This window comes from Dermacentor albipictus, chromosome 8 (genome assembly GCF_038994185.2).
Source record: "Dermacentor albipictus isolate Rhodes 1998 colony chromosome 8, USDA_Dalb.pri_finalv2, whole genome shotgun sequence".
Taxonomy (NCBI): domain Eukaryota; kingdom Metazoa; phylum Arthropoda; class Arachnida; order Ixodida; family Ixodidae; genus Dermacentor; species Dermacentor albipictus.
This window is the reverse complement of record NC_091828.1, coordinates 90,702,492-90,728,876: the sequence shown is the minus strand read 5'-3', so window position 1 is coordinate 90,728,876 and position 26,385 is coordinate 90,702,492. Positions and strand designations below refer to the sequence as shown.

General features: G+C 45.3%; 2 protein-coding genes across 5 annotated transcripts in view; one reads left to right on the top strand and one right to left on the bottom strand.

Moving 5' to 3' along the window:
* LOC135911357 (uncharacterized) overlaps positions 1–26,385 on the top strand; it is a 371,373-nt gene that overhangs the window by 136,810 nt on the left and 208,178 nt on the right. For 2 of the 4 annotated variants that reach the window (XR_011507992.1, XR_011507985.1), the window contains exon 5: positions 3,685–3,901. The gene's annotated coding sequence lies outside the window, so the exon portion shown is untranslated. Of the gene's footprint in view, positions 1–3,684; positions 3,902–19,249; positions 19,375–26,385 lie in introns of those variants that run through there. The other 2 variants (XR_011507986.1, XR_011507987.1) reach the window with 2 other exon arrangements.
* Positions 1–26,385, bottom strand: part of LOC135911338 (cytochrome P450 3A5-like) — a 40,986-nt gene that overhangs the window by 12,939 nt on the left and 1,662 nt on the right. Inside the window, exons 2-9 of the mRNA XM_065443568.2 lie at positions 18,797–18,893; positions 15,933–15,985; positions 12,695–12,791; positions 10,991–11,116; positions 10,283–10,526; positions 6,784–6,914; positions 4,912–5,008; positions 1,225–1,285 (exon numbers count right to left, since the gene is read on the bottom strand). Of these exons, the coding sequence (XP_065299640.2) occupies positions 1,225–1,285; positions 4,912–5,008; positions 6,784–6,914; positions 10,283–10,526; positions 10,991–11,116; positions 12,695–12,791; positions 15,933–15,985; positions 18,797–18,893 (906 nt within the window). The remainder of the gene's footprint in view (positions 1–1,224; positions 1,286–4,911; positions 5,009–6,783; positions 6,915–10,282; positions 10,527–10,990; positions 11,117–12,694; positions 12,792–15,932; positions 15,986–18,796; positions 18,894–26,385) is intronic.

The window sequence follows — 26,385 nt, the reverse complement described above, 5'->3', positions numbered from 1 at the left end:
TAGCATATTCTAGTCGAGGTTCAAAATGCAAATACCAGATTGCGTTGTGAGTTTGCGGAGATATTCAGCTTTTTCTTAGATTTCATGGTCCGTAATATTCTGTCCGCGACAGCATATGTACTACACCCTTGGGCCAAGATATACATTAAAGTAAGACGCCCGACAGAGTCCTATTAGGATGATTATCTATGTTATGCGAGAGCTTTCACACAGCCTTCATACTTTATTCCGATTCGATTACGGCCGCTTGAGCAGAACGTAGAAGTGCTTTGTTTGGCTCCATTGCTTCTCGCCTCAAAACACCATGTGCGTCACTGAAGACCTTCCAACCTTCTACGCGCGAGCCGTTTAATCAAAATACAGTCACCATTTAGCGGTAAATGAGAGAGGAACGCGTTAGCGTTACGTCGCACCTCTCTCAGGTCCTGGTTCGATGATTGAGACCGCTTTCACAACATTTCAAACTATTGTTCATGAGCTCACTCGACACACATCCTGCCTCTTTGACGAGAGAAGTGCAACTGGCGCGGGTCCGGAGCAGGTATACCGGGTTTTTAAAGATTCTCTGTGGCAGATAGCATAATTCTACTCTATGAGTTGGTCTACCCGAAGAGACTCACATTACTTGCACAAACAAATCATATGCATATTCGACTAATTAACGAAAATTCTCTAATTAGGCTTTGAGCAAATTGGCTTGTTTTTTGTACCTCTCAGAATAATAATTGGAGAGATTGCTGGCCGCGACATTTATTACCTCTGCCAAACTTGCTAGCCTAGGTATGTTTTCTCTTTCTCTTTGGGGCAGCACCGCTCAAAATTGCATAATAATTCATTTGAAGCCTGTGGAGCTGATACCTTCTTTTTATAGGTGCATACTTAACTAGGCTCCATAAGGCTTTGTCAATTGCACGACGTCACAGCGAATATGATAGACTCGATTAGTGGCTGCCAAATTAATGACATCGCAGTAAACTTCACGTTCATTCGATACCTATATTTTGTTTTTCGCGCCTTTTCCGGCTTACGAAGGCGCCGCCCCATTCACGTTGAGTTCTCAGTGACTGTTGTGTTGTCGCAGGCGCGTAATATGCAGATGAGAACTTAATTAAATATTCCTCTTCAGGGTGACCCTTCATGTCACAGAGAAGCTGAAATATGTATGTTTAGGTTGCTTTAGAAACAGACAGGCAGGATTGGCGGTGCCGAGCATTGTCTACTTACCCAGCAACTAGTACGGTGGCGGTGTTGGTTGCAACGTGTCTCAGCGGCATCAAGAAGTGCCCTTAAGAAATAACGACGAAAGGATTTGTAACAATTAATGAGTACAGCACTCTCAGAAATTTCGGACTGATCGTGTTCCCCAACAACAATGGTCATGAAAAGATTGCTCGTAGTTTCTTTAGTTATCGTGTCGTTCACGTTGCGTTTACATCACTAACGGCATGCGCGCGCTATCATAGAATTAGCGCTTCTGACAGAAAAGTACGTAGCAATATAACTTACACCCTGCCAACTGAGTAATTTTCCAAATGGGGCAACAACTCGCACCCTTAGACCCTCCCAAAGTGGGTGTCAATTATTTTATTGTTTAGCGAACTCAGAATATGACATTAAATAAGTGTGCGTAAAACTTAGATTGATCACTGTTGAGGGGCACGGCCTGGACTGAGGGATGTGAAATTTTATACAGTACGTTACGTTTATTTAAAGGCCAGTTTTGGAACCGTGACGATGTAATCGAAACAAATAGTGCACGCAACACGTCCCCGTGCGAACGCAAGATGACTCGCCACAAAGGTTTAAACTGTGGTTGAGGGCTAATGGACGGTATTTCTAGTGCATTTAAACAAGAAGCACACTATACATCTGATCAAAGTGCAGTGAATGCATTCAACACACTGAAGTCGGTGTTTGTGTCCTTTGAACCATCATTATTTCGTGTACAGTAGATCTAAAGGTGGCCGTACCAATTGTCAGCAGAAAAATATTGTGTGCACTCTTCGCAGAACTGCCGGTGCTAATGGATATACACTTCAGCGTGTTTTATCGCGAATGCATTATATGCCGCATTGCGCGAAAATCCGTCGGTGGGGCCGAAAGAGGGCCCAAAAAGTTACCGACAGCGCAAAGAGTAAAAATACGCCGAAAATTCTCGGATTGACGTCAGATTTCTCCGGGAGGTTCCTGCAGACAAAATAAACAATGACTTTGAAAAAAAAACTGGTACGTTTCCGTCTTGGTGAGAAACGAATTCGGGTCTCTGGCACGCGAGACGAGCAGGCTTCTCCGACATCACAACGGCTAAAAGTTCTAGCTTGTCACGTCATGTCATGTCATGTTTGACATGTCATGTCTTTGGTGCAAATCTGCTAATGCTCAGGTGCTAATGTAGATTAACAGTCACGTGCTAACGTACTGTCTCGCCATTTATCCTCGCCCCCCAGTACGAGATAGCAAACTGGACAATGCTTTCTGGTTGACCTTACTATATTTACGATCATATATCTCTGTTCCTCTTGAGCACGGGGCAACGAAACTGAAGGGATCGTGGTCTGGCGTCCTTCATTGCATACGGCGGCTCTGGATAAGCAGCGGTGAAAAGTGCGAAGCTTGGAGGGGAAAAAAAACATTCCGCACAGCCACTCAAGACTGCTCAAGTGCGGGAATACGAAAGCACTGTACAATTTGTAAACCTCGCAATCCCTGTGAACGCGCTCGTGTTATATACTCATGACGTGACGACAGCAACTGCTCCCCATTCGCTGTGCTGTTGCATGTCCAATGAGCATCGCCCTATAGGCCACAACCTTAGCCTGCTAGATGGCTGCGGCGTGACGTGTGCAACGATGCACGCACTATATAGGCACACCTCTCTAGTCAGCCGGAACCATGGCGCCGCCATGACGTCAGGGGAAGCGTGCTCATTTCGCAACATGGAGGCCCGGGTTTGGTTTCCACCCAGACAGAAATTTACAAAATTTTCTATTAATTTACATCGTTTACAGGATCTCCCAAGAAAAAAATCGACGTCAATCTCAGCCCCTTTCGACGTGTTCTTACTCTTTGCGCCGTCGTCCATTTTTCGCACTGCCCTTAGGTCGCGCCGACGCAGGCGCATTTTCGCGTAACAGGATACATAATGCCTTCGCAATAGCAAATAGTTTTGAAACCACAGCTGCAATTCCGGCACTTCTGCACACGGAGCTCATTCGCTGTGTTCTTATAATACAAGTTACGGCATAATGGTAAACCCATGCGGGTGAACACGCGTTTTTTCACTGCAGGGATATAGAATTCATTTGGGTACCGGCGCATTCTGGCAACCCTGGAAACTAGGCGGCCCACCAGACAGCGTGAGGATTAGTCGGCGGGGCGGTGGGCACCTCCACTCTGGGGAGAGCCAAGGATAGCGTAATTTAATTTCACGATCTAACCCACCGTTGCCGCCTTGGACGAAGGAGGTTTCCTCCCCCACGTAATAAGCTCACTAAAGAGCAGTCTGGAGGAGATTCCAAACAAACTCCATCCTTAACCCGGTATTTCTCTCCCGTATGTTTCCTTCACAATTTTTTCCTGATTGCGTAATGTGCGATGAGAGAGGTATACCCTCCGCCATATTCTCTGGGGATGGAAGGAAGGTCCCCCACTTCCATCCAGAATTAGGGGAAATCCTGATTCCAGATGCCTGCGAGACCCTCCTGTGCAACTCGGACATGGGCATCCAAGACCGGGTCATCAAGCTCGCCTATGAGGTAGCCATATCCATAGTATCCATAGCCATAGCCATAACCATAGCCATAGCCATAGCCATAGTAGGCTTGACACGCTGGCCATCTAGTAGGGCAATGTATCCCGGCCTTACGTAACTATCGGGCTAAATAAATGCTTCTTCTCTCTCTCTCTCTGCTCTCAAGCCAAATCGACGCCACCGGCGTTTGCATATAAGGGGCCCATAAATGAAGTGCCATCCGCTTCACACGCGCAAACACATCGAAATAAATGTGGCGCACCAGATTCGCCTAGATGTCGCGTACGGGAGGCGCTATGGACACCTCGTAGATTATACAGTGAGGCTGGTCGAAGTAGTGAAATCTGTCAGTTGCCAGAAACACTTCCGCACATGTGTTGCATTTTTCCTGCGCACTTGCGACAAAAACGGAAGCGAACAAACCGCTATCTTATGAACTTGTTTTGGGTCATTTGCCTCGTTATAAATGCAGCACTAGCATTTCTTACAGCGCACGAGGCCAGATTCGAGAAATGACACAAAATTCTTGTATATGCGCGCCTCCTTCTATTATTCATAATTGATCATCGCTCCTTTATTTACCCACCCCATTTTACCAGCGCAGACTAGCACGCCGGAAAAAAGGAACTGTAGTTCAGGAATATCTCTGTGCCTTTCTGCGAAAGAACTTAAGGTTAGTGACTTCTCGCGTGAAGTTCAGTAAATATGATTGAAAGCGGACTGACGATTCCTTTCTCTAAAAAAATGCCCACTTACAGGGCCCCTAAATCACCTGTGACAACTGGATACATTTTAAACAAAGACACCCGTGTATAGTATACAGGATACCATTACTATAATCTTCCGATACAATAATAGTGTTTCATGCCGCAGGGAATCCCCAAATGTGATAAACAATCGCAGTCTCGCGCTAAGGCAAGTCTAGCTTTTTTTTTGCACCACACTTTAGCATAGATCCTGGGCGTGTGCTCCTGAAACTACGTTTGAGTTGCGTAGGGATAGAATTCAAGAGAGAGAAACATTTTGATAGAAGCTTGAGGTGTTAGTTCCCCTATATACAGGTCTTGCCTGATCAGATGAGTTGCTTGAATTGACAGAACGATGGCGGGAACATAAACATAGAAGGAATAAGAACAAGTTTGTGAATCGTTGTTACTCGCCTTTGTCGTCGACTCGCTCACGAAATTCGCTCAATCCGAGGAGTTCCTGGGGCACTTTAGCATTCAAAAGACTCTGGAGAACATCTTGACGCGCCAGCTTTAAAAAGAGAAATAAAGAAAAACGAAGAAAAGAAAGAACGAAAAAAAAGTGAATGAATGAATGAATGAATGAATGAATGAATGAATGAATGAATGAATGAATGAATGAATGAATGAATGAATGGGAACTTGGCGAAGCAGCCGTCGCTTAGAGCAAGCAATGGTGTATTTCGCTCTGCACCAAACCAGTGCATTTAGAGGAGCTTTCTATCATCAGACCTAACCAATGGTTGCCGCTTGTGAGACCTTAACACAGATCAGCATTAACAAGCACTAACATAGATCATATTGCATGTTGTCCCGTACCAGTATCAAGCTTCTATGGCGACTACTCACGTTATCGCACTGTCGGACTGATCAATATTTCCGGAAAAGTACCTAGATGTTCCCGGCTTATCGACCAAGCATTTGTTATTTAATGTTAAGTTATGCTTTTTTCGCGCTACCCATCCGATCCCAGCTTGAGGGAGTTGCAATTGCTTTGTTGGATTTTCAATATCGCCTAAAAGGATAATAATAAGCATAGACGCTTAAGACTGCTTACTTGCGGGTATTTGAAAGCAATATAATTGCTTAGGTGAAATGTTTTAGATTGATGTTTTCCACATGCATTAAAGTTCTTTCTGTTCAATCGATGTGTGTGTTTGCATATATACGTTGGTCATACACTGGAAACATTCGGACCGTTTTGCTGCACAATGATTAATTTTATTTTATGCCTTAATAGCAGGTCTGTCGCGACTATGCCCGCTTCTTTGTGTTCCCTTGCTTCGTCTTCTGAAGCCTGCTTCCATGGGCGACCATGTTGCAAAGTTGCCGCTGAGGCAGGCGCTTCGGAGTGCAGTGCAGTAGACACGACACCAATGAAATGCGAAGTGAAAGTGACGTGCAAGAGTCAGTGACGTCACGGATGCTGTTACGCGTGTGGTGATGCGTGCGGCGACGCGTGCAGTGACGTGTGCAGTGACGTGTGCAGTGACGTGTGCAGTGACGTGTGCAGTGACGTGACACGTGCAACGACGCGCACACTAGTACAGCTCATTTTACACACTTATGATTTGGCGTCGAGAGTGCATCGCAGTAGAGACGGCACCGATTAAATCCGCAGTGCAAGTGACACGTGGGACGCATTCACGGTGGCAGTGACGTGATCTGTGCAAGGACGCACGCACAAAGCACATCTTTAGTCAACTATAGCCATGAAGCCACAGTGGCGCTTGCCTAATTTGCCTAATTTTCTTTTCGAAGGCTGTAATTTACCTTGCTTACAGAACCGTGCCCGACAAATTTGAAGCCAATCGGAGAATTGTTTTTTTTTTGCTGACGTGTTTTTACTTTTAGGGCCGTCGGCCATTTTTGGTACCACCTGTCGGTCAGGCCGTGGTCGACAACGTAAGACTCCCGCGTAATGAATAATAATAATAATATTTGGGGTTTTAGGTGCCAAAACCACTTTCTGATTATGAGGCACGCCGTAGTGGAGGACTCCGGAAATTTTGACCACCTGGGGTTCTTTAACGTGCACCTAAATCTAAGCACAAGGGTGTTTTCGCATTTCGCCCCCATCGAAATGCGGCCGCCGTGGCCGGGATTCGATCCCGCGACCTCGTGCTCAGCAGCCCAACACCATAGCCACTGAGCAACCACGGCGGGTCTCGTAATGAAGCAGACAATGCTGTTGCATTAGTAAATCGCGTAAAAGCAATCGCTAAAAGCCCTCCCGTTTGACTACGCACGTTTGCGTGTTCGTGTGACTCGGAAAGCCGGACTTACGCTTTGATCCCGTGCCCTCAGAGCGGCGATGGGCTCTGCCTTCCGCGCCAGGGCCGTGAGGGGTTCACTGCCGAATTGCAGCTCGAGCATGCACGTGACAGACAAGATGGCCTTCACCTTTGAAAAGAACTCTGCGCCGTGACAAAGGGAGACAGCAAGAATATTTTTTGTTTAAATCCAATTTTTTCACTTTTCCGCCGACATTACCGGAATGACACAAGCAATGTATACTAACTGCGATAGACGGTTTCTCGTCGAATGCCATGCGTAACAACCTTACCCTTCCAGTGTTCCACAAAGAAGTAGCCGAAAGCACATGCATTAGTGGAACCGTCGTGTGACGCTACGTTCAATTACAATACCGCAAGACAGCGCCCCCTCCCCCCGCCCCAATTTGCTATATTCTAAACCAAACGAAAAGAACACGTAAACCGTAAACCTTTTCAAGCACGGAAATATCCACACCCTTTAAGCCACAGCTGCAGATAGTTCACTACGGCGTTTAAGACAGCCTTATTATTGTAACTCAGCATAATGTGAATTCTGAACATTTCGACAGGGTAAAACTTGCGATCCTGTCAGCCTAACAACTTGCAGAGAGGGTAGTAATATCTCTTTTGGGCTCAGACAGAGGAAAGCTTAAATTTTGCGTCATTCTGCATTGTATACACGATAAGTCTGTTTTCGTTCATTCTAAAAAGAACTCATATATCGCCTATAGATAGCAAAGCTCAATCTCCTTAGTATGAACCACAACGATACCTTCGTAGTCCTGCCAAAAGATGTGGTGGATAAATAAATGTCGCGTATGTAAATAAAAGCGGCACTAATGAGTCCAATCCGCTCTCGACTGCAGCAATCAAGAATCAACAATGAATAATTGTTTTGTTTTATAAAAAAAACTAAAAGAAAGCGCGTGGTAGATAAGGGCGGAAAAAGAGGGCCCAAATATATCCGGTGAAGTTACAGAAACGATTAGGTTATCAATGCAGATAACTAGCCACCACCTAACTCGATCAAAAATATGTAAAAATTTAAAAGAATCAAAATGAATATTGGTTGTGGACTTAAAAATCTGTAAAAAATATATCGCCACAAAACTTTCCCTATTTTCTTAATTTGGGGGAGGTGAAGTAAAATGGCTTAACTGTACAGTGCATTATGTGGCACTACGCATTGAAGGGTGCGTGCGGGTGTAATTTAGGCCACGTGAGAGTGTTGAACCTACGCTGTTGTTTATGCATACGACCGATTTTGCATTCCGCTGCCGCCGATACGCAGCTGCCGCCGGCTAGGTATAGAACCCACTACCTCGTGTTCAGCCGAAGAGTTTGGTGTCACTGAGCCAACGAAGTGTGCCAACGAAGTGTTTATATAACATGTTCCATGTTAGAAGTTTTGTCTGCATGTTAAGAAAGCAGAGTTTTGACAGCAGGAGTTGGTGACACATTTTATCGAAAGCTTTAGAAACGTCTAAAACGATACAGTCAGCTTGTGGGGATTTGTCAAGGATAACATTGGGCTTGTGAGTGAAATATTTCAGTCTTGTTTCACACGAATATAATTTTCGAAAGCTGTGCTGAGTTGCAATTGAGAATTAAAGTGATAACCCGGTCGCAGACTTACGTCCATACTGTACAGTTTTGCGCTCAAAGTGTTCTGACGCTATCATGCATACATGAGCGTGCCAGAGAAAGTGTTGTCCCAGAAGGCGTTGTATACAACAAGTTCTGGAAAAAGTCAGTACACAGCAGCTTTTAGAGCAGACGAATGTTTTTTGCGTAAAAAAATTGACTGGTTCTCTACACGCAGAGAAGCTTCCTTTCCCTAAAGAAATGTGTTTCTATGCGGTACTATGTGTATACATGCGAGAAACGTTCTTTATTATCTTACTCTGATTATCCAAGAGGATACAACATGCAATGAGGTCTTTTTAAATACCTCGCGAGAGCTTGAATTTTCATTTGTTTTCTCGCTTTCCAGCTATTCGGTTCTTCACTTTACAATTTCAGCAAATCGCGGGACCCCTCGTCGCTCAACAGTGTCTTTGTTTTCGATTTTCTCGTTTACATCTGAAGTTGTGAACCTCGCAATCTGGGTGATATGTATCAGAGGACCCACCAGTCACCTTCAGTGGAGCCACAAAAGCGGGAACATTCCTAAGAGCCATGCATGTGGAGCGAATTTTCGAGATTTTACTGAGGCTGTGTCTCAGAGTGAATTATGGTGGCCAGTCTTCGAGCATGACAGATGCCCCATTCAGTCACTATGCTTCATGTCAAATAGAATTACGTTCCGCTGCAGCCGACAAGACAGTGCCGGTACCAGACCCGAGAGATGACGCAACCAGCTCGTAAGCAGCAAATAACTCAGTTCAGTAACTGAGTTACTCAGAGACAACTCGGAAATTTTCTTTTGAGTCCCCTTTCGAGATGTGAACCCACACGAGAAGCCGATCACCAGGCCAGGGAACAGCTCTACCCATTAGAAAAGGCCGGTGGGTGTGCAGCGGCACCGGGATTTGAACTCTGTGCCTTCGTCATACGAGGCGGATGCTCTACCTCTAGGCCACCGCTGCGGGTGGTTGTCCCCAATTCGAAGGCGTCCCCACCTCAGTAGATGAGTTTCGGGCACCACATGGAGAATTGGCGCCATGGGAGAGGCCCCAACTTCCATTTTTGCCCGCATGAGGGTTTCGACGGGGATTTATAGCGCAGGCTCCTTAACCCAAGCGTATCACCCCTGAAGAACGACGAACGCTAAGCCTTTGTGCCAATTTCAACCATTGGCGCCCGGGTGGCAGTGGGAATCAAGCAGTGGGATCCTCTTCCCTGCTTTGTTTCCCATCAATACTATGAATGTCCCTTGCTTAACTCGACCGCTTACCAGTTGAAGCTTCCGTCCACTTTAAATCCAATGGCTTCTGAAAGGTTTACGTTAGCCCCGGGCCTCAACGGGTGAAACCCTTCGCCTTGAATTAGGATGTGCTCAGTGGTGCCCGGATTTTTGTGGCAGCATATGCATGACTCACCTTGTTGCGAATATTTGCTCCGGTATGTTTTCGTCCGGAGGCAAAGAGCTCGAGCGTCAAATAGCAAGCACTTCTCCTTACGTTATCGCACAAATCTTCCCTTCTAATTTCTTTCTTGTCCTTCTTATAAATTTCCATGGCCTTTTTGTTTTCATTTGCATCCAATTCGCTCTCTTTGTTACTCTCACTTCCTGTTTGGTGACTCCTGGTTGTGAATTTACGCTTTCAATTACCATGTACATGGTGGCCCACTTTCTCGACCTCTTCCTCTATTTTGTGTCCATGCATCCACGTGTCTCTTTAGCAGCGCGTTTATTTCGATACGTGTTCCTGAGTCGTTCTCGAAAACTAATTTTGCTCTGCGCTTCTCTGACACCAAAAGAGGCCCAACCCATATTAGCCGGCATTGCCTTATTTATGGTTTTGCCGTGGCCCGTGCAAATACTTTTCTCGTGCCCGTGTACTCACGCCCAGTCCTCTGGTAAGCGTTTTCGACGACGTTGAGCATGAAAGACCTGGCCGAGTAGAAGTACTGGTCGTTGGGCTTGTGCTGCACGTCGAGGTAGAGACCGCACGCTGTCTCAGCCACGACGTCGAAAGCGAGGGACCCGAGTAGCGGGTACACATTGGCTTCTCCATCGACCGCTTCACGGCATCGCGCTTCCAGCAGGTCCAGGAAGCGCTCCACAGTCTTGGTCATTTCGCCCACCATCTACAAGTGGCGTCAATCTTAAGACCAGAAAACATGCACCCGCACGAGAAACTCGTAAATGAAACCGCAAACACCAATGGCAATCGACACTCAATCGCATACCAAAAGCACACACACCCACCCACCCCCCCAAAAAAATTTTTAAAAAAATCAGACAGTCGAGCAGAGGCACAATTTATATACATGGGAGCACGTGCTCTCACCTTTCACGCCTTAGTCGCACAGAAACAGGAAAAAGAAAACATGTACACCTACAAATACACCTACGCAAACACAAAATAAGATACACACGTACCTTCCACGAACACAGAACAGCCACATCAACATGATATTGCAAGCGCACGCGAACCCACCCTACCTCGAAAAAGAAATCACACACACGCACACACACACGCACACACGCACACACGCGCACACGCACACACGCACGCACGCACTATAAACATGGGAACACGCACTCTCACCTTTCGCATCTTCAACGCAGTGAAGGCCGGGGAGACGGATCGTCTCGTGAACTTCCATCGGTCGCCTTTGGCGAAGGACAAAGCTTGCCGAATGTACTTGTTCCCATTCATCGTTGCCCACACGTCCTGCGTTTAACCGTTCCTTTTTTTTTTCACGAGGAGCACAATTCTGAACGTGCAAAATGCTCGCCATATTCTCTGGTGACGGAGATGTATCAGCTTGGAAGAGTGAACAAGTGGCTGGTTCCTTGTATAGTTTACGAGCACTCGTAGTTGCTACTACGAGGTCTCCTACACTTAACTCGTAATTCTATTTGCCCCGACTGTGGGGCTGTTAGCAATCTCGCACACATGCTCTGGCGATGCCCCTCGTTACAGGGACCCAATCGCATCACAGAACAAGAATGGAGCTCTGCCATCCGGAGCTCAGAATATGCACGTCAAACTTGGGCTGTCCAGAGAGCCCACGATGCGGCGGTTAGGCTCGGCCTACCAGTCCCCACGTGGGAGCAGCCCACAGCTCTGCCCTAGGGCAAAGCGTCTCAGGACCTTGCTAATAAAGTTCTTTGTCTGTCTGTCTGTCTGTCTGTCTGTCTGTCTGTCTGTCTGCGAACGCTACCACCACTGCTCCGAAGAGCACTATAACCAACCAACAATTTGCCCCAGGAGCTCTCCGTGATGTAACGGATATGCACGGCGTTTACTCCGCTTAGTTAATTGATTATAGACAAAAAAAAAGATCAACAAGTTACATCCGAAAAGAAAGGTGAAGCATAGAAAGTTTCTAGAAATTTTCTTGGGCTACTAAAACCCTAGTGGGAGCAAATACCTAAATATTTGACGTCGCACACAAGCAACGGCGCTTATGTGAGAGTGCTAAATTACGGAGTTACAAAAAAAAATAGTTAACTTCATACCTCCTTTCTTCTAGTATACTGATCATCCCGTTTGCGCCACATGAGAGAAACTGTAGAGTCGTGAACCTGTACCTCAGAATACGTACACTGACACAGTTCTATTCTTGAGCGTCCTTTCAATTTGAGGAATCCTTTGCATATCAAAGGTAGCCAAAAACAAACATGTACGTTTCTTCCAGACACCCTGTATGCAGTTAAAAGAGTGAGCTGTTGACAAACTTGTGTGGCAGAATTGTTTCGTGGCAATTAGCAACCTACTAAGTGCTCGCGATTGCGATTTCATTATGCATAAGTCCTTCCTGAAATGCAGTCGCGCTAAATGAAAATGAGAACTGCGGTTTCGAAGTAATGTTGTTTGCAGTCATATTCGTAATTAGCGTTCCTTTGGCAGATAGATATATTGAAGAAGAAAGATTGTTTTTAAGGCAGTTGTGTAGAGCCGCTATTGGGGGCTTCCAAAACACTACGGGGGATACGTTATTTCTTTCTCTCGCAGTGGCATATGTGAACTTGTGTTGTGGTGCAGCACATGGGTCGCGACTTGCTCAGGTAATAGTTATCGCTTGAAAATGGTCCCACGAGCCCTTCCTAAGTACCTTTCTTTCGTCGCTGTGACTTTATTCTTCGCAAACTGCTTCTTTTCTTTTTTAATCCGGCGTTGGAGCAGATGAGCAGCTGGCGTTTTTAGAAGCGGCCAGCATCTGCTTTCGCGCCTGTTACTAAAAAAAAAAAAATGAACCTCTCACAGTAATCTTGAAATTTTCCATCGTTCTACGTGCATACTTACCCCTCGGTCCGTGAAAAGGGCGAAGTCCGTGATCAAGACTCGCCGCAGTAGTTCGAGGTCTTTCACCATGAGAAATGGTGCATCGCCGATATATATCCTGCAGGGGCGCCAAATAGACGGAATTCGAAGTGAGCGGCGGAAATTCACAAAATTTTAAAACTCAGTGCCCTTCCACTCTGTGAAGAAGGATGACCAGCGAGGCTGTGTATGTGGGTCCCTTTATTGCGAACTGCACCTCCACCACGGGTTGGCCCGTAATTACACCATCTTCAGGATCGGCCCACGTATGGGGAGCGCTTAACGCCTGCTTCACCTTCACCGCGGGTCGGGCTGGTATTGCACTATCTTCGGGATTGGCACACGCATGGTGAGTGTTTAAGAGGAAGCTTTAGCTGGGGCCCAACTCTAACGCGGCCTATTCAAATACATGTAAAATGCAAAAACGTTTTTCTGAGATAACCCCTGGGTCGATGTTAATCAAATTTGTTGCATTTGAGGGCTTCAATTTTGTTGAATATATTTTAAAATATTCGACAGTCTGAAAAAAATAGAAGCACGAAGTTTAGAGATTCATAGCTCTATATCAAAGACATATATCGTGGTTTTGTAAACGGCAGCCATTACATCATTCAAAGCGGACTAATTTCATATGTAATTTTACATCTTATGTGAATTGTTACGTTCTGCAAAAGGATTCTGCAAAAGCTGTATTTCCATAGTACAAAATTTTTTGATATTCATGTCTCACACATATATTTTGTCCGCTTTAGATGTACTATTAGATGCAATTCACAGAATCATATTACCATTTCGCGTTGTTGAGTTACAGAGTTGTAAACTTGATACTCTCGTTTCCTGAAAATTTTTGATTTTTGCCAATTTATAATAAAAACTGATGACCTAACTCAAAAATTCGAAATCAACAGTCACTAGGTAATAATTTTGTCTTTTAAATGCAACAAACCTCGTGAAATTTAGTGCAGCGATTGCCCAAAAAAAAACGAATTCTCCTTTTACATATATTTAGATAGGAGCACCTGTGCTAAAGCTTCCTTTAAACGCCTCTTTCACCACCGCCACGGGTCAGCCCGGCATTGCACTATCTTCGGGATCGGTTCACGTATGGGAAGTGCTTAACACCTGATTCACCTCCACCACAGGTCGGGCAGGTATTGCACTATGCATTTTAGAAAACTAATTGCACTATGCATTTCAAAGAAAGTCAATCTTTAAAATGCATAAAAATCAAAACTGAATAACTTGCAGTCATATCGTTTAACACAGATAATCATAGCGCATATAAGACCGTATAGTAAACAATTTATTACGCTCAATAGACACTGAAAAATCGCCGGAGTGGTCTTTTAACGACATGGCGGAATGGCATAATTAGACCACAGAATAACGGACAACCTGGCAATTGCATAAAGATCAAGTTGTGCATAAATACCCGGTGTAAGAAAAATGTAGCTGCACGCCAGTGTCAAGTCGAGAATAGATTGGCTGAGAAATATAGTCTTTCTGTAATGCTCTAACCAGCGCTGTTTTTCAAGGTGCCGTCGTCAAACAAAAGCAGTAGCGTCGCACTGTTCTGCGCTCTCATCGGTTCCACATATATGTGTAAACGTTTTTGGAAATATGTTCCACTTAATGCAACCTAAACGCCATAACAGTAACTTGTATAGGGGTCTTTCGACACTAACCACGCGCCATCGTTTTTTTTTTCCAATCAGCTGGAATAGAAGGCTCGCCGCTGATAGCTGTAAGTCGAAACAGGTCTGGAGGAACAGAGATAAGTCTCTTCACTGATTTGCTTCGATAGACATTGACCTTTTTACACACTTGATCATTACAGCCCCTTAACGTCGGCATATAGTCGAGCTCTTGCGGTGAATGAGAGGCCTGAAAGCTGCACGCAGTTCATGTATACAGATAGAAATACTTTCAAGGAAAGGGAGATTGTCGGAATATTTGATTACAGCTGATGGGTTGTTACAGAAATTGACTGTAATGGCGGGCACCTAAAGAAAACGTCCGCAAAAAAATATTTTATACTAAGCTGATGCGCAATCGAAATCCCGTCCCACGCAGTCGTACATCGAAAGCGGCCAACAATATGCATTTTCTTTCACGGGCTGGCGTACTAAAATGGTATGATGGCTATTTCAAACATTGTTCGTGCTGCGCTGCCGGCTATGCTGCCGTTCTGCGCTGTTTTTCTGTTGTCCTTCCCTTTTGTTACCCATGTTTCACAAAATTGACCACTTCCTGAAAAATCGGCTGGCACAGCTGCTACCCAAGTGCCGAAAGACGAGTTGTTAACCACCCTCACTAACACTTGCGGCGACGGAGATCGCGATGGCTACGGGACACAACCACAAGAGAAATACTAACGCTTGTTGTCAAGATTACTTGAACCTGTTCCATCTCGTTGAACCGGCTTGCCAAGCATTTCGTATTTATACAGTTTGCTGAATAAAGGGAAAATTAGGCGTCCACCCGTTCGTAGCAATTGCTACAAAGGAAATCCATATGGGTTCCTCGAAAGAAAAGCCTCAGAGTTGAAGAAAAGTTCAGCCTGGTCCGGTACTGGAACCCGGGACCACCGCCTTTCCGGGCCAGTGGCTCCATCATCTGAGCTAACAGGGCGGCTAGCAGATGGCAGGGCGAAGTCGAACTTGTCGACAACGCAAAGCTAAGGCAAGTGTTTGACGTAGTAGTTCTGCGGAAACTCGTAAGGTGGAGAGAAGTAATGAATAAAGGGAAAATTAGATATCCAACCATTCGTAGCAATTGCTACAAAGGAGTGCTACAAATTGCTACGAACGGGTGGATGTCTAATTTTCCTTTTATTCATTGCTTCTCTCCACCTTGCGGGTTTCCGCAGAACTACTACGTCACACAGTTTGCTTTGCTGAAAGCATTGGTTGCAAAATTTGCTAGTGATTTGAATATTGCTTGCCTCGCGAAATAGTTAGCACATTCTGAGTGGCACAGCTGGTTTAAATATGAAACACAAAGCCTAATTAGAGTTTGACAACCAAATCACAAGCATATTCTCTAAATAAAAAAAAGTCTTATAGGTGACGCTTTACTTTCGATGCGTAAGCACCGCGAAGGGCACGCACGTGGCAAGATTATTTTGCCCCAAATGAATAAATTTGAAACCATTCTCACCAACAACACTATTTCAAGGCGCTATAATATTAGAATTAGGCTGAAATACTCTCAGGCTTACCCGTAGATGTCGCCATATTTTGTAGACCATTCATTCATGACTTTTATTGTGTCCTGTTTGTGTTTCAGACAAAGGAAAAGACGGGAACATTTATCAGTGCAAGCACGCTTCAACGCGTAGCCACAGAAATACATAATTACGCCAATTACATCAATAATACAATCACTTAGAGCTAAAGTATTTGCATAGTCTTATTCTAGTTTTTTGATGTGACTAAGAGGAAGACACTGGAAAAGGAAAAAAAAAAAGTGGCGACTTAGTGGTAAATGCGAGAGGAAGGCGTAAGCATTACGTCGCTCCTTCTTGAGGTTACGTATCGATACTTAGACACCGCGTTTGCCGCATTGCAATGTGGTTTGCTGGAGCTCACTCTCTACACACGTCCTGCCTCTACAAGGAGCGAAGTGCTGCGGACGGTGGTCCGGCCCAGACTACTGCGAGTTCGAATATCTAGATATAGGGATGAAAAGCACTACTTCGAGGTTACCTTTGGTTTATCGGGCCAACAATTTTGGAAAAAAAGACAGAGGAAAGAAAGAAAGATGTGTGAGAACGCAACGGACTAAAGAGATTACTTGCTGGTTACAGAGGTATTGAGAACACGCTCGCGCCGGCCCTACGCAATGGCAGTGTTTGGGATGATCGACGCTTTTCCCCAGAGGATACCATGCGGTCAGTAAGTTCGGTACGTGCGCTACCAGATGGTAGACGGTCGCGCAAGTCATTCGCGGTGTTCTGATAAGACAAAGACGCTGCAATACGAGAAGAACGCGTAAAATAGAGGGAACAGGTTGGAGTCTGCGCGACGCACGCAGCAAAGTCACAGCGTAAACTGCAGGAGCCGCTTCACACGGGTTCCATTTTCGGCAGCACGTACAAGAGGGTCTTCGCGGCGAAGTGTCCTTGCGGCGAAGTGTCTTTGCGGCGAAGTGTCTTCGTGTCTTTTCACGATAACGAACTGAACCTATCCACCGGCCGTCAACTGCGAGTTGCGGCTTGAGCTACTACTCCCTGCACCGCGGTCAGTTGAGCCCGACGATGCCTGGTTGCAACCGCGCGCGTAGCTTTACGACTCGCAATAAAATACTGCGACTTTTGGGGAGTTGGCAATGCTTCATCTTGAAACAAAGCAGCGCACTAGAACGAGAACGAGCATATAGTGGTATGTGTCTCTTGATCCACTTCTGTCCTGGTTTTTGCGCGATCTCTTATTTCGAGATGAATAGGCGATTCGCTTCTTCAGCAGAGGTTCGTACACTGCGAGGAGGCGCCATAACGTGCACTAAAGAAAAAAACACAGAGATCTAGACTGCGTGGCGCACATGGCCCATTTATTTGCAGGTGGCCCGATACGATGCAACTGCTACGTGTCTTCTCAACTGGTGGGATACAATGCAACCGCAGTGCAATGTTTGCGCGTATCGACGCTACGCGGTGCGCATTCACGTGGCGTGACTCCTCGCGCACTAGGACGCGTGTATGGGGCAAGCTTGGGCATCATCTAGAAAGAAGTGCGGAAGCGTCTTCCTGCTGCTGCTGATGATGGCCATGATGATTTAAGTGCATCCCCTTTGAAACGGGGCGATGAGAAGTAGTCACCTACCTTGCTTAATTTGATCAGTTATGTTATACATGTTTCTCATTTTAGAATTTTTGTATACGCCTCCTTAATCTTCTTTTTCGTCCTCAAAACCTCCCTACGTTGTACCGCTACCTATGCTACTGCTACGTGGCGTGCCACCTGGTGCAATAATATGCAGCTGCAATCCAAAGCATGCACGCAACGACGCTAGGCGGCGAGCGACTCACATCGCGTGATTCCTCGCAAGGTAGGACGCATGTATGGGGCATGTTTCCCAAGCAGCTAGCAAGCGGTGGCGTGGCGCTTACACATATCACACCATACGCAATTAGTTTTCTGCCTTTCAAAGATCTCTGTGATCCACCATATAATATGTTCGTGTTAGTTGGCTTACATATAGTCCTTGGCGCAGTAGAATATGTAACAGGCACGCTGCAATACCGCGGCGCAGTACTCGATCGTGTTTTCGTCAATCCGTTGCTTATGTTCGCAGCATGTATGCTGCACAAGAAACAGCGCCGGATCGGATGCCCTTATTGAAAGCTTGCACGTGCTTGCCTCACTTTTGATTCTGTTTTCACTCATTTAAAATTTTTCTAGCGCTTTGTTTGTATTGTTTCCTGAAAATTCTGCTCCTTTGAAATAAATAAAGAAAGAAAGTGAGAGAGAGAGGAAAGGGGAAAGGCAGGGAAGTTAAGCAGGAGAGCACGTTGTTGGGCGAGTCGGTTGTACATACTTAAACGAGGGAATTGCGCTAAAAAAGACATGGACGAGTAAGGACATGGACGGGCGAGTAAGGACATGGTTGCGCCCGTCCATGTCCTTACTCGTCCGTGTGTTTTTTTTAGCGCAATTCTCTTGTTTAAGTGAAGCAGAGAAAAAGATCCGGTTTGCTGCCCTAGGCTGGATAGTAAGCGTGGCATAGTGGTAGAGTAGCTGCCTCCCGCGCAGTGTAGCCGGGTATTATACTGCTGGGAACTGGGTACATTTTATATATATATATATATATATATATATATATATATATATATATATATATATATATATATATATATATATATATATGGGTGTGTGTGTGTGTGTGTGTGTGTGTGTGTGTGTGTGTGTGACAGAAATGACAGCAAAAACAAGGAAACGTAATCTAGGCCTGAACATTGCGGTAACACAACACTGAGGAACATTGTATGTAAACACTACTTTCACGCCAACATATTACCGAGGGAAGCTGTTATCAGAATGAAGCGACCGATTGACCAATTGTCTGCCAGTTGGTTTCTCTCACCTCGGTCCACAATTGGTCGAAGTTTCTGGCGATCAAACACGGCTCTGGACCAGGGATTCCGATCCGTTTGAAGAAGCTTAGTTGCCACCGACGCCATCTGTGAATCCACAAGAACGATGAGCGATCAAAAATACACGAAGCACGTTGGCTTCTAAGCTAGTTCGGAAAAGAAATTGTTGTGCAGAAACTGTGATTCTGGTTCGCAATCTAAGCGAAATGCCGGACAGTTCTGAAAAGCTATTACCTTTATATAAGAAATGAATTGCTTGAAAGCGTTTATTTGTTGCAGTGAGTATCTTTAGACAGCATCTGTTGTTTCAATGGGAAATCCAACACAAAATTGAAGGGCTTGAAAGCACAACACATGTATACGAGGGCACAACTGCATCCCAAGGTGTGAAGCAACTTTTGTTTTACTTATTGTTTGTTTTCAAAACCTTCTTTTGCTTCCAGGCCGATGCCCAGGAAGCCTTTAAACATGTCGGCGAGCGGTGCTGCGTGCCGGTTAAGTCGGACCGGCGAAAGCAGAAAGGCATTATGCACGAGTTCGTACAATAAAAAAAAAAGTTTGACTTGCTGCATTCTGCCACAGTTTGTTAGGTGGACCTGTCTTATAATTCGAGCAAATTGTGCGGTCCGGCAAGGGTAGAATTAACGGGCGCAGTAAAAATAAATAAAGTAGCGCATGACATCCCTTGTGAGCAAAAGTGAACCCCACGTAGCACCCTTACACCTCCTACCCCCCAGCATTGCACCACAGTGATTATGACAATCAGGTGCTCAGCAGCAGCAGGCCGTGGATGGGAGTGTTGGAATGCGAAGACATTCGAGCACATAAATTTACGTGCACGTCAAAAGGGCAACCCAGGTGGTCAGATTAATCCAGAACACTCCACTGTGAAGGTCTGTTGCAGCCTCAGTGTTGTTTGGGGACGTTGAACTCCACGAATAAATCAGTCGAACAATCGAACAATAAAGAACGAATGATTTCGGCGATGGCATCGCAACGTATATTTTCCTGTTGGAAAAAAAAGGCAGACTGGTACGGTTTAGGCAGCTGTATAGAGAGTGAGCCGTCATGAGGACGGTCATTGCAATTGCGAAAAATTTGATAATACAGTATTTACTCTAAACACGTTGCCGCAATAACGAGGATACATATATGTGGCAAACAAAACTGTCATGCCCGTAATTTCCTCAATAGACGCTTGGTAGTCAAGGGAGAAGCATCCTGCTACGATGAGAGAGGAGGATGGGACTTGCCGCGCAGAGGGATATTTCGGAAACTTGTATTAGAGTGGAACAAACTCAAGAACCTTGTAACCTTTTTTTCTTTCTTTTTCACGTCGCATACCATAACCTTTCTTACAGCACAAAGACAGCAGACACACAGTGGTTCCATAATGTTTCGATATCACTGCGTCGCCCTTTGTAAGAAGAATTGTTTAAATAGTGAAATTTTTGAATCGTACACTAATATTCGAGACGAATGATCACCGGATATCAATTCGAGTACCCATATTTATATACCTTATATTCATTGACCCAAGAATGTCCGCTCGCAGTTAAACGCTGTGAGATCCGAATAGCTTTTAAATGAGAAACAAGTGCTTTCAATTACCTGTGGTGCCATGGAATTAACAGTAATGCATCTAGGAAACATAGTATATGTGACACGCATAGCTTTGTATTCGCCGAACACCATGGAGAAGACAGTGGCGCAAGTTGGTGGAAAAATGAATAGAAACATAAATGGACAGACACCAGAAAGGGTGTGAAGTCTCCTAAGAATGCTGACCGCATTAAAAAAAATTGCTCCCACATACATATCGCGGCATCTGCCCCTGGTGCGGTGACACACGCCCTACACTTTTTCACATTTCGTGGGGGTGCGGGGGGAAACCCCAACACTCAAAGACGCCTAGCACGTCATTTGAGCGGCGGGAGGTACAGCTGACCGGCGATACCCTGGCGGGACAAGAAACTCTCGTCCAGCAAGTACGTCGAGCAGCCATGGCCAATGGAGTCCTGGAATGAGGACACGACCCACTCGACCTCAAGAGCAAGCACCTCGATGGTCCGAATAAATGTTTTCTCTCGCGCGCAGAACCCATGTACCTACGACTGTCGAAGGTAATGCGCTGAGCATTGAAGCAACATACGAGGCCAGCGTGCGGCCAGTGTCGTGACGTATTATGTATGAGGCGTGTACTGCAGGGGCGCTCCTCTATCACGCTTCCGTACGAACAGTCCGCGCCATCTAATGGCGCCGCCGCGAAGCTGGGCATGGCCTGGGGAATACACGGCGCGCCTGTGTGTGTGTGAACGCCGAGAAACTCGTCATGCGGTGGCCGGGCTGTTCTGTCGTGCTTTGAGTCCGGACGCGCCGCGCCATCTGCTGGTCCTGTCGAAAGATTCCCGACATGGCATTAGAGAAAACACGCGTGGTGCGCCAGCGTGCGCGACTGCAGAGGTTTGTTCCCCGGCTTATCGCAAACCCAAATGGCGCATACTCAGGTAGCCGAGTTTTTGAGAGTTTCGTTGAGTGGAACGCACACCCGAAAGGCCCCAATCACCGCATATGATGATGGGCTGCTTCCAGGTACACAAATTTATTTGTATTCCGAGGAAACGAAGGGGAAATAATGCGGCTATCAGCATCACTTGCTATCGAAGCAGCTTCAGCAACTTCTCGCGTAACTTCATCTACATTTCTATACAAAAGAGCGCGCGTCTTGAACAAGGGTTTGCACCCACAGTCACCGCAATGCAGAGGCGCATAATTATCCCGGTATCGGTTGAGCTTTTGGTTATGTTCGTTTAACCTATCTTTCAGGTTATCCAGACTGCCTAATGTAAGCCTTCCCGCATGATAACGAAAAGCGGTACAGAACGTTCTTTAGGCATGACACTAGAGGGGGCCGATGATTCTTTTTACAACCTGTGCGTTTCTTTTTTGGCAAGCTGATCTGGGGCACTGCATAAGCTGAGCAATGTCAGCCGAACCGTAAAATAGTATATCTTCTTTAATCTTTTGTCCAAGTTTCTTTAGTGCATGTGATACGTGACGCAAATATGGCGGAGCCAACTTTTTTCATATTGTCACAACTGCTGAGGTGCGCGCCATTTTGTTTCTTTAACTTATTTGCCGCACTTTCTGCTACTGATGCAAGTACATGGTCAGCGTAACCTGCATCCAAGAGACGCTCTTTTTTGAATGTCAAAGCTTCTGGACATTGTATTGGGGCATAATTTACGGAGCGCGTTGTCAAGGCACACGTCAGCGATTGCTCTTCTTACTAGCTTAGAAGGAGATGAACGACGCGTAACAGCATCTTATTGCCATGAGGATAATGTTCTAAAAAACGAATATAATTTTGTAGAAGAAATAAATTCTTAAGTGACAAAACTGGATGGAATTATTCACCGGTAGTGCATGCGTTATCACCACATTGACAAGATATCGAGAGGAAATGTTAACTACGTCATTTGCAGATTGAGGGGAATCAAGCAGTACTAGGTAATCGTCAACATATCTAAAGGTATTTGGTGATCCTCATCTCAGACGTACAAACTTCTATAACCTTGTCATAATGAGCTAAGGAGATATTACTAAGTATGAGTGCCAGACTCGACTCAATGCAAACCCCATTTTTTTTAACATAGATGTGTCCATCGCGTTTCACATAGGTGCAGCTATTTAGAGCGTATTGTGACAATTTCATTTCAGCCTTTGCTATCGACGTGGAGGAATTATAGTACTCCATGCCCAAAGCCCTATTCTGACATGTGTTGAAGAATGCACTGGTCCTTTTGGAGTAACTGGCTTTAGATTAACAGGTATTTCAACGAGCGGGTTCATTGAACTTCTTATGTTCCATTTCAATTCAACCTACGTGGAATGCGATGGACTCATCTATCTTCAAAAGAGGGTGGTTTGCAATGAACCGTGTCTGGTACACATGCTTAGTGATAATATCTTGGCTCATTATGACAAGGTCATAGAAGTGTGTATGCCTGAGATGAGGATCACCAAAATCTTTAGATAGGTTGACGATTACTTAGTCATGTTTGATTCCACTCAATCTGCAAATGATGAATTTCACATTTTTTTCTCAATGTCTTGACAGTGTGGTGATAACACATGAACTACCGGTCAAAAATTCCGTCCAAATTTTAGACTTAAAGATATTTGTTGAGAATATTATCCTCTTGACAAAAAGATGCTACTTCCGATTCATACATCTCATTCTAAGCTAGAAAAAAGAGCAATCGCTAACACGTGCCTCGACCATGCGCTCCAAAAATGATGACCCAATACAATGCCTAGAAGCTTTGACATTCAAAAAAGAGCGCCTCTTGGACGAAGATTACGCTGACCATGAATATGTATCCGTAGCAGAAAGTGCTTTAAAGCAGTTAAGGAAACAGAATGGCAGGCGCATCAGCAGTTGTGACAACATGAAAAGGTTGGCTCCGCCGTATTTGCATCACGTATCACATGCACTTAAGAAACTGGCACGAAAGGTTAAAGTAGATGTATTATATTACGGCCCACAGAAATTGATCAGCTTATGCAGCGCCATAGATCCTCTTGCAAAAAAAAAAGAAAAACGCACAGGTTGTGAAAAGAATCACCGGCCCCCTCAGTGTAATGCGTAAAGTATGTTTAGCACCACTTTCCGTTATCGTGCGGGAAGGTTTACATTAGGCAGTCTGGGTAACCTGAATGATACGTTGAAAGAACATAATCAAAAACTGAACCGATACCGGGGTGGTCATGTGTCTGTGCATGGCGGTGATTGTGGGCGTAAACCTAGTACGCGCTATCTTTTGTATAGAAATGTAGATAAAGTTACGGGAGAACTTGTCGAAGCTGCGTTGATAGCGAGTGCTGCTGTTAGCTGGATTAGTTCCCCTTCATTTACTCTGAATGCAAGTCAATTTGTGTTCCCGAAAGCGCCCGGTTTTCGCATGCATTCATTGGGCCCTTTCCGGTGCGCAGTCCTACAAATACGGTGTCTTGTTTAAAATAAACACTTAGTTCAAAATTAACGTTCATCCAGTTGTCTCGCTCTTGTCCGTGTCTTCCAGCGCCATGGCTCTCATTGCTGTATTTAACCAACTAGTCCAAAGAACGATACTTCTAAACCCCATTGTTGGTTCTAGGAGTAAAACATCAATACCAAACAAAGTGGATTGGAAAATGGCGCCGCGGTAGTTCAACTGGTAGGAGCATCGCACGTGTAATGCCAAGACGAAGGATCGTTCCCCTACCTGCAGCAAATTGTCGTTTCATCTACTTTCACTTCGATTAATTCATCATTTCCCTAATTGAAGCAGTAAATACCAGTAATTTTTTCCTTTTCTCTCCTTGTTGTCTGTCTAGATTGGCTTTTATGTTACAAACACACAAACATATATAAATAAACGAGAATAAAGGGGTTAATCGAAGGGCCATAAAATTGGGCCCCTCGGTTAACCCGCTTTTTATTTTGATTCATTCCATAACGGGGGTCTCGAATCCGCCAACACTGATGCCTTCAGGTAGCACGTGGGGTGTATTGGCCAGTTGCCTTCACCCGAAAAGATAACGTACTCGTGATGCCCGCGGCAGAAAGGATGTTCGACATCCGCCAAAGTCGCCATATAGTTGTCAAAGTTTGTGAGTGGTGGCGCTGGCAAAGACTCCCAGGTTTGGTTCTAGTAGTAAAACATATGTACCCAAGAAAGTAGATGGAGAAATGGCGCCGCGGTAGCTCAATTGGTAGAGCACCGTACGCGTAATGCGAACACCTGGGATCGTTGCGGCAAGTTGCTTTTTCATATACTTTCATTTCCATTAGGTTCCCATTTCTTTAATTCATTCATGAAACACACACACACACAGACACACACACACACACACACACACACACATATATATATATATATATATATATATATAATGTCCAGAACTACTGGCTGGATAAATATGACGCCAGTTGAATTGCAGCAAGCAACTGGGAAATTTGAAACATTCTTTTTGTGTGTGCGAGTGTTTGTACACCGGAAGGACACCCAGTGTCGCATACCCTTTCATTCAACTTGGTATCAAAGAGGTTCATTGAAGAACCACGCAACGCATCGGATGGCACCTACCAATTGACTCAATTCGACGTGAAAGAAGTTCGTTTAAGCACGGCAGACACCCAGTCTCCGGTCACATACCCAGCTACCTAAATTATTTCGGCGGTTGGTATCCAACGTGTTCCACTCAGCGCAGCATCCCTATACTCTCCGCGTTAGAGAATGGGCTACCCAGTGAACCAAGCGGGCTAGAAAACGATTAGAGACAGAACTGCATAGCTAGACAGGTAGACAGACATACTGAAGTGGGTCAAGTATCCGGAATGCTAATCAAATTGAAAACATAGTGGTACCTCATCAATAGATGTTGCAAACGAGGCATTGTTTTCCCTGATCAGCTTGGTAAGGTAACCTTTGACACCATTTTTTTCTTTGCTCTTGAGTTTCCTGACACAAATCTGGCAATTTCTGCGTGTTTTATCGAGATGTTGTTTTTTGAAAGCGTGTTCCGTGCCGTAGAAAGCTATCTGTGCGGCTTCTTGCCACGAGATAGCTTATCTGACGACTACGAACAATGATGGCCATGGTCCAGAAAACGTTGCCACGTATGCAGCAAAGGGGAGGTCTCTAACTTCTGGCGCAGCTAAACTGAATTACATTCCGTAGCGTTATCTACAAATGAAGCCCGCATGCTGGCAACCACAAATCGGCAAACCACGGTGTGAGTGCGACCCGCGGGCTTGTTGCCAGAAAGCTCTTCAAATAAAGGACGTCCTCATGGCCGCAATATACGATAGTTGAGCAGTCCACAATGTTTCATTGGAACGCTGCTATTACAGTGTAGCGGGGATCGTACTAGATGTGGTCTTGTTATTTTGTGACACGCACCAACGTAGTAGTGTACGATTAGGCTTGAATATCCCTTTTTGTATCGGTTACCCCCACCTCTCGGAAGCAACCTTAGCACTACCCGCACCTCCTCCGTCAGCCGCCACACCCATCCTTGCTTTTTTGATCACTTCGACTCGCATCATCCTACTCTACACGGCCACCTATTTTCCTCCTCCTTCGTTTGAGGTTGGGAGAGAGCGAAACTAAACTCAGATGAACGGCTGCTAAGGAAAGCAGCTGCTGGCCTCATAAAAACGTGCCCCGTTGTTGAAACGCTAGAGCGAGTGGCATTTTATTCCATCACTGTGATTGAGTTTGCACGAACAGTTTCTGGAGCATCGTTTTTGTCCCTCTTACACCATGAATATGCAAAATCGCTACCAACAAACAATCACACCACCATTTGTCGAAGGCAACTATGCAGCATTTCATTTTTCAGCCTCACGGAAGTATTTTAAGTAGAGGTGGGCAATTTTCACTTTATTTCAGAATATGAATAAAATACGAAGATGGAGTATTGAATCGAATTATCGAATGGTCAAGCGCAAACGCTTATGCCTATTCACGGCAGGAATATCTATTTCTGTGTAATTTGGTCCCACGCCTGAATTGACTAGTGCGTAAAAGAC